Here is an 8113-nt window from a genome sequence, read left to right as displayed (position 1 = left end):
GGGGGGCGGAATGTAGGTGACAGGGACATTGGGGGAGGGGGGAATGTGGTAGTTGGGGTGGTGCTGACACAACACTTACTGGAAGTTGAGCGTATTCGAGTACAGGTGTAATGCTGCTCGATTGCTGTAAAGTGGAGAAATCAGAAAAGCAGAGATTAAAATTCTTTCAGTGTTTCCTCAGCACAGAGTAACACTCCTCAAGCATCGTGGACTTAGGCACTCTGACACAGCCGGGCTGTGCGATGAGGGGAGCAGCGCGCAATCTCAAAGACGCTGGACTGAAGAGCAAAGGTAAGGTTTCTCAAACCCTGGGGCTGCCCTCCCACTGGAGAGAGACAACCGCTTGCCGGTTTAACCCGAGAGCCGCATACGCCTCAGGCGAGGTTGAGCAGAGACCCTCAGGGTGCAGGGGCTGAAACCACACCCTCAGCGTCGCCAAGCAGATGTCCAGCCAACTGAGCGAACCGGTCTCCAGCCTGAGCAGCACTGTTCAGCGGGAGAGCCCGGAACTACACCCACCAGCTTAAGGGGGTGCGGGCACAGCCGGAGGGCCAGCGCCGAGGGGAGCGGGCACAGCCGGAGGGCCAGCGCCGAGGGGAGCGGGCACAGCCGGAGGGCCAGCGCCGAGGGGAGCCTGTGCTATCGGAGGAAAGGGGATGGGGGGGTGCTAGTCACCCCCAGGAGAGCTGGATTGGTGTGGGTACCTCTTCCGGACATGCAGGGAGACGTAGCGAGCGTTGAAATTCTCGATCATGGCTCTCGACGCCTGGTCCATGAGTTTCTGAGCCAATCCAAGTCGCCGATGGGATCTCTTCACTGCCTGCGTCATCGGACAGAACACGATGTTCAATCTTGAGAGACACCGCTCCGTCCACATCCGCCCTCTCCGACAGACGCATTGCACACCTCTCTTCCTCTTCCCAAAACCCCCCTCCCCCTCCATTGCTCCTTCACCACCATTTTCCAGTCCCGTTCCCTCACCTCCGGCCCTCCAACCCCTTTCTCCATTCCCGGCCAACCCCTGGAACTCCTTACCAGGGAGGTGATGTGGCCGTGGGGTACGTCGTCAGGATCTTCTTCCCTGGAAGCAAAACCAGAAAGTAACCAACTTTTACCGAGGCAGAGGGTTGGTGGGGTGGGGTGGGGGGAGGGTTCATGCAGCTTGATACAGCCAGCGCTCTGCCCAAGACGGCGAGAAATTACACGGGGTGGGGGCGAACACAGCCCACTCCATCACGCAAACCAGCCTTCCTTCTGTTGACTCCATTTACGCTTCCCGCTGCCCCAGGAAAGCAGCCAACATCAAAAGAACCCTCCCACCCCAGTTAGGGAGAAGATACACAACACGCACTAACAGATTCAAGAACAGCTGCTTCCTTCCCGTTATCAGACATACGAACGGACCTCTCAAATATTCCAGCCGATTCTTCTCTGCACCTTCTCCGTAGCATTCTGTTCTATGACCCTGGCGTACTTATGTCAGCTGTGATTTCCCTGGTTAGCACGCAAAACAATACTTTTCACTCTACATTGGTACATGCAGCAATAACAGATCAATGCAGAAAGTCATTTCCCCATCGTTCTGACGTGGGGGTGAAATGCCAACATAGAGAAGGTGGGCTACCACATTAGTTCATCGCCACAGAATACACACACAAACACAATCCCCACCACCCCCCCAATAATGACTTTGCTAACGTCGTACTATGGTTTATAAAACAGACACCACATATTTAACTTCGCTCGAGTGTCGTCCATCACACTTTTTTAAAAACTCATCGCGGGACGTTAGGCATCGCTGGCTGTGTTATTGTCCTGTCCCTAGTTGCCCCCCTTATGAAGGTGGTGGTGAGCTGCCTTCTTAAACCGTGCAGTCCATGTGCTGTAGGTGGGCCCTTAAGGGAAAGAAATCCAGGACTTCGACACAGTGACAGTGAAGGAACAGCGATACATTTCCAAGGATGGTGAATGGCTCAGAGGGGAACTTGCAGGGGGTGGTGTCCCCATCTACCTGCTGCCCCTGTCTGTCTAGATGGAGGTGGCCACGGGTTTGGAAGGTACTGCCCGAGGATCTTTGGGTGAATTTCTGCAGTGCCCTTGTAGATGGTACACACTGATGCCACGGAGCATCGGTGATGGAGGGAGTGGATGCTTGTGGATGTGGTGCCAATTGAGCAGGGGGCTGTTTTGTCCTGGATGGTGTCGAGCTTCTCGAGTGTTCGCACCCGTCCAGGCAAGTGGGGAGTGTTCCCTCGCACTCCTGACTTGTGCTTTGTCGATGGTGGGACAGGCTTTGTGGAGTTCTGCAGCCTACAGATACCAACGTGCACACACGATATTTTTTAAACTGCTGTTGGCGTGGGGGGTCCCTTGGTTCTTGCAGTGCCCCTGTTCTCTGCTCCCATTTTCCTTGTTCTTGCTTTCAAAGGGACCAGTCACTGGAAAGTGGAGAGTCCAACAGGAGAGAACAACAGGGAGATGCGTGTAAAGCCGGATACACACGCGAGAGAACGGAACTGAAGGATACGTGGACAGGAAAGGTTTTGAAGGGTATGGGCTAAGCGCAGGGAAACGCGGCTGGCGTGGATGGTCAGCTCTGGGCCGAAGGGCCTGTCTCCCTGCTGCAGGACTCTCTGACAGGGCAATGGTAGAGAAACAAAGAGGTGTGTCGGAAGGCATGGGGTGAAATGCCGATGTAGAGAAGGTGGGCTGCCACATTACTTCATCGCTGCGCACACAGGCACGCGTGCACACAAGGACTCGCGCGCGCACAAACACAGGGACCCCCGTCACTTACATTTTTGCCAGGACATAGCCCACAATCTTTCCATTCTCATCTTCTGCGATGTACGAGAGCTGCAAAGGGCGAGAATAGCCGGCGTCAGGCTGCTCACCGTCAGGACCACCCCAACACCCGCACTCGGTCCCCCTCCTCCCCTCCCCTCACACACACCCGTATCCTGCCCACTATCGAGGGGGAGGTGTAAGCTTACCCAGGAGCCTACAGTCAACCCTCAACCGACGAGACTAAAGATGAAACGATATGCTGGGGTGGGGGCACAGTCTGCGGTACAGCTTGGAGTTGACGCATTCCCCCACCCCTTTGCAGAACGCGCAGGTCTGGCGAGCTGGCCACACCTACAATCGGCCCTACGGATTTGTGGGATCTGCAGGAGGGGCTGGGCGGGGTTACCCTTCGGAAGGTGGGTGCAGACCCGGCCCGCCCTCCACCTGCATTGGAGGGACTCTGCGTTACCGCGGCGAGCGGATTTTTTTTGCCGCACGAAACGCCCCGGCCCAGCAACCGCATCCCCTTCCCAACCGTTGTTTGTCTTTGCGTGCGGCCCAGTGGCTAGCACTGGGTCGGTGTGGACCTGTCGGGCCAAAGGGCCTGTTTCCAGGGATTCGAATGATAGGCACTGATTGATTCAGGGAAAGAGTGGGGGGGGCGGGGGGAGGCCCTGAGGTGGCGATGGACCAGGAATGGCATGGCACAACACGAGGCCCAACCCCCTCCGCGAGCCGCTCCATACCTGCGGCCACGACAGACCATGGTAGAAGTAGTATTTCATCTGGTAGTTCTCCGGTAGGCACAGCAGGTTGCAGTGCTGCATGTTCATCAGGTCCTCGGGCTTGGGGTGGTGGGGGGAGAGAAACAGACGCAATCACACACAGGGACATACACTCCCGCCCGACCACTCTACATGGGTGTAGGAAATAGCAGCAGGAGCAGGCTCTCTGGCCCATCTTTGCGCAGACTCAGCTCCGCTCACTGTAACCCTTAATCCCTTCGCTGCTCCAAAATCTATCTCTGCCTTCAGAACATTCAACAAGGAAGCCTCAACTGCTTCCCTGAGCAGGGAATTCCGCAGATTCCCAACCCTTTGGGTGAAGGAGTTCCTCCTCAACTCAGTCTGAAATCTACTCCCCGTTATTTTGAGCCCCCCTGGTTTTAGTTTCACCTGCCAGTGGGAACAACCTTCCTGCTTCGATCTTATCTATTCCCTTCGTAATTTTGCATGTTTCTGTAAGATCCCCCTCACTCTTCTACATTTCAGTCTATTCAATCTCTCCTCATAAGCCAAGCCTCTCAAATCTGGAATCGACCTAGTGCACCCCCTCCAGTGCCAGTACATCCTTTCTCGAGTAAGGACAGCAAAACTGTACACAGTACTCTGGGTGTGGCCTCACCAGCCCCCTATACAGCTGCAGCATCACGTCCCTGGTTTTTAAACTCCATCCCTCTAGCAATGACGGACAATATTCCATTTGCCTTCTTCATTACTTGCTGCACCTGCCAACCAACTTTTTTTGTGATTCATGCACAAGGTCACCCAGGTCCCTCCGCGCTGCAGTGCGCTGCAATTTTTCACCGTTTAAATAACAGCCCGTTTTGCTGTCATTCTGACCAAAATGGATGACCTCGCACTTACCAACATTGTACTCCATCTGCCAGACCCTCGCCCCCTCACTATCTAAGAAAACAAGGTGTAGAGCTGGATGAACATAGCAGGCCAAGCAGCATCAGAGGAGCAGGAAAGCTGACGTTTCCGGTCTAGACCCTTTTTCTGAAAATCACTATCTATACCTCTTTGCAGACTTTGTCCTCTTCTTGCTTTGCTCTACCAGTTACCTGCGAACTTTCTCCATCAGGACAAAGGGGCAGAACGTCCCCATTCTGAGGAAGGGTCACAGGACACGAAATATTAACTCGGATTTCTCTCCACAGATGCTGCCAGACCTGCTGAGCTTTTCCAGCAATTTCTGTTTTTCTTTGGGACAGGACAACATTCTAATTAGGGAGGGGGAATAGGGGATGCAGCGATGGGAGGGGAAGACGGATCCCTGGGGAGCTGGTACAGCCCAGCATGGACTGGAGGGAGTGAGTGGTCGAATGGCCTGCTTTGGAGACAATGCTGGTGCTGGGTCGGTGGCACATTTGTTCCTCGTATTAAAATAGGTCTCTGGGGAGTGCTCCCCACCGTTTCCTCACACCCTCCTCTCAGAGTCATACGGCATGGAAACAGGCCCTTTGGCCCAACTCATCTATGCTGGCCAGGTTTCCTAAACTGAACAAGTCTCATTTGCCAGCATTTGGCCCAAATCCCCCTTAACCCTTCCTAGTCATCCAGATGACTTTTAAATGTTGTCATTGTACCAGCCCCCACTACTTCCTCTGGCAGTTCATTCCATACACGCACCACCCTCTGCGTGAAACAGTTGCCCCTCAGGTCTCTTTCCCCTCTCACCTTAAACCTACGCCCCTCTAGTTTAGGACTCCCCTACACCTTGGCTATTCACCCTATCTATGCCCCTCATGATTTTATAAACCTCTATAAGGTCACCCCTCACTCTCCGACACTCCAGGGAAAATAGCCCCAGCCTATTCAGCCTCTCCCTATAGTTCAAACCTCTAACCCTGGCAACATTCTCGCAAATCTTTTCTGAACCCTCTCAAGTTTAACAACATCTTTCCTGTAGGAGTGAGACCAAAATTGCATCAGTATTCCAAAAGTGGCCTCACCAATACAGCCGCAACATGACCCTCCCAACTCCTACACTCAACGCACTGACCAATAAAGGCAAGCATCCAAAACGCCTTCTTCACCGCCCTGTCTACCTGCGACTCCACTTTCAAGGAACTATGTACCTGCTCCCCAAGGTCTTTCTGTTCAGCAACACTCCCCAGGACCTTACCATTAAGTCCTGACTTGGTTTGCCTTTCCCAAAATGCAGCCCCTCACATTTATCTGAATTAAACTCCATCTGCCCCTCCTCGGCCCATCTGATCAAGGTCCCGTTGTACTCGAGATTACCTTCCCTTGCTGGACCCAAATTGGTACTTTCTCGCCACAGATGTCCCCAGACCCTTTTTGTCCATTCCTTCACGGGTCTCGCTCGACCAGCATTTATCGCCCATGCCTAATTGCCCAGAGGGCAGCTAATAGTCAACCACATTGCTGCGTGTCTGGAGTCACATGCAGGCCTGACCAGGTAAGGATCGCAGCTTCCTTTCCTAAAAGGATATTACTGAACTGGGTGGGTTTTTCAACAACGATTGCCTTTTGATTAATTCCAGATTCTTTCGCAAATTCAAGTTCCACCATCTCCCATGGCAGGATTCGAACCCGGGTCCCCAGAACATTAGAGATAGCAAGAACTGCCAATGCTGGAGTCTGAGATAACAGTGTGGAGCTGGAGGAACTCAGCAGGCCAGGCAGCATCTTTTTCTGAAGAAGGGTCCCAACCCGAAATGTCAGTTTTCCTGCTCCTCTGATGCTGCCTGTTCCTCCAGCTCCACACTGTGTTACCCCAGAACATTAGCTGAGCTTCTGGATTAATAGCCTGGCGATAGAAAACTAGGCCATTGCCCTCCTCCTGAGTTTTTCCAGCAATTACTGGAAGCAAGCTCCAGGTGAATGATGGAATTCAGGTCAGTGTTTCTTCTGATCGGGCTGGGGATAGAAGTAGAGTAACTCAAAACAAGAATACACTGTCTATCTCTCCCTCCCTCATGCGGAAGTGGCATTGTTAGACCAGGCTGGACAAGGTCAGAAGTCATATGATACCAGGTTATAGTCCAACAGGTTTGTTTGAAATCACAAGCTTTTGGAGTGCTGCCCCTTCATCGGTGACTGATGCTGGAATCGAAACATGAACTCTGTCTTGCTCCACAGACACCATCAAGTCTCTGTGGCACTTTCTGACTTTTCATTTGCTCCCAATCCACTTCAAAAAAAGGGGGAAAATTGGGGAAGGAGGATGGCAATGGCATTGGGGGGGGGGGGGTGGAGGGGGAGAAAGAGTGCAGATGACTGACACTGGAGTCGAAACACGAGCTCTGTCTCCCTCCACAGACATCACCAGCACCTGCACAGTCTCTGTGGCACAATCCCAGTTTTATTTGTTTCTGAACCCTCAGGAAAGGGGGTGGGGGAGGAGAAGGGCAATTAGGGTCAAAGAGAGATGTCAGACACTGGAGTCAAAACATGACCTCTATCTCTCTTTCTCTTTCTCTTTCTACACACACACACACACACACGCACTCCCAGGACCTGCCAAGTCTGCAAAGCGCTTTCTGACTTTTATTTGCATCCAATCCCTCTCAGGAAAAGGGGAAAGTGGGGGTAGGAGGGAGGCAATTGGGGTTAAAGAGGGAAGGCAGCGGAGACTGGAATAAAAGCATGAACTCTCTCTCTCTCTCTCATAAAAACCGAAAGAAATGCAGATGCTGTAAATCAGAAATAAAAACAGAAGCTGCTGGAAAAGCTCAGCAGGTCGGGCAACATCTGTGAAGAGAAATCAGAGTTAACGTTTCGGCTCCAGTGACCCCTCCTCAGAACGGGTCTCTCTCCCCTCCGCAAACACCGCCAGGACCCGCTGAGTCTCTGTGGCACTTTCCCACTTTTATTTATTCCTGATCCCTCAGGAAAGGGGGCAATTGAGGACTGGGGGGGTCATCAGGAAGGCAGAGGGCAACAAGGGCTAAGGAGGGAAGACAACAGACACTAGAGTCGAAATATGAAATCCATATCTATCTCCACAAATACTGCCAAGTCTCTGGTCCCACATCCTGACTTTCATTTTGTTTCAAATCCCTCCTCAGGAAAGGGGGCAACTGTGGGGTCTGAGGGGTAGGAGGAGGGCGACTGGGGGTTAAAGAGGGAAGATGACTGACACTGGCATTAGTACATTAACTCTAAACCTTCCTCCACAGACACTGCCAGACCCTGCCAAGTCTATGTCTCACTTCCTGACTCTTATTTGTTTCCGATCCCTCCTCAAGAAAGGAGGGAACTGTGGGGGTGCGGGTAAGTAGGAGGGCAATTAGGGTTTAAAGAGGGAAGGTGACAGAGACTGGAGTCAGTACACTAACTCTATACCTCCCCCACAGACATGCCAGAACCTTCTGAGCCACTTTCTCACTTTTATTTTGTTTCCAATCCCTCTTCAGGAAAGGGGGCAATTGTGGGGGGGGGGGGTAGGAGGGCGGCAATTGGGGGTTGAAGAGGGAAGGTGAGAGACTGGAGTCAGTACATTAAGTCTACACCTTCCACCCCCACCCCCACAAAGACACTGCCAGGACCTGCCCAAGTCTCTGTCCCCAGACTTC

General features: G+C 52.8%; 1 protein-coding gene across 1 annotated transcript in view; it reads right to left on the bottom strand.

Moving 5' to 3' along the window:
- naa10 (N-alpha-acetyltransferase 10, NatA catalytic subuni) overlaps positions 1 to 8113 on the bottom strand; it is a 9843-nt gene that overhangs the window by 729 nt on the left and 1001 nt on the right. The window contains 5 exon segments of the mRNA XM_048619867.1: positions 28 to 124; positions 705 to 820; positions 1036 to 1081; positions 2798 to 2856; positions 3534 to 3632. Of these exon segments, the coding sequence (XP_048475824.1) occupies positions 28 to 124; positions 705 to 820; positions 1036 to 1081; positions 2798 to 2856; positions 3534 to 3632 (417 nt within the window).

The sequence above is a fragment of the Rhincodon typus genome, chromosome 44, assembly GCF_021869965.1.
Source record: "Rhincodon typus isolate 14 chromosome 44, sRhiTyp1.1, whole genome shotgun sequence".
Classification (NCBI taxonomy): domain Eukaryota; kingdom Metazoa; phylum Chordata; class Chondrichthyes; order Orectolobiformes; family Rhincodontidae; genus Rhincodon; species Rhincodon typus.
Note: the sequence above shows the minus strand (reverse complement) of the source record. Positions and strands in the feature narration are given on the sequence as shown.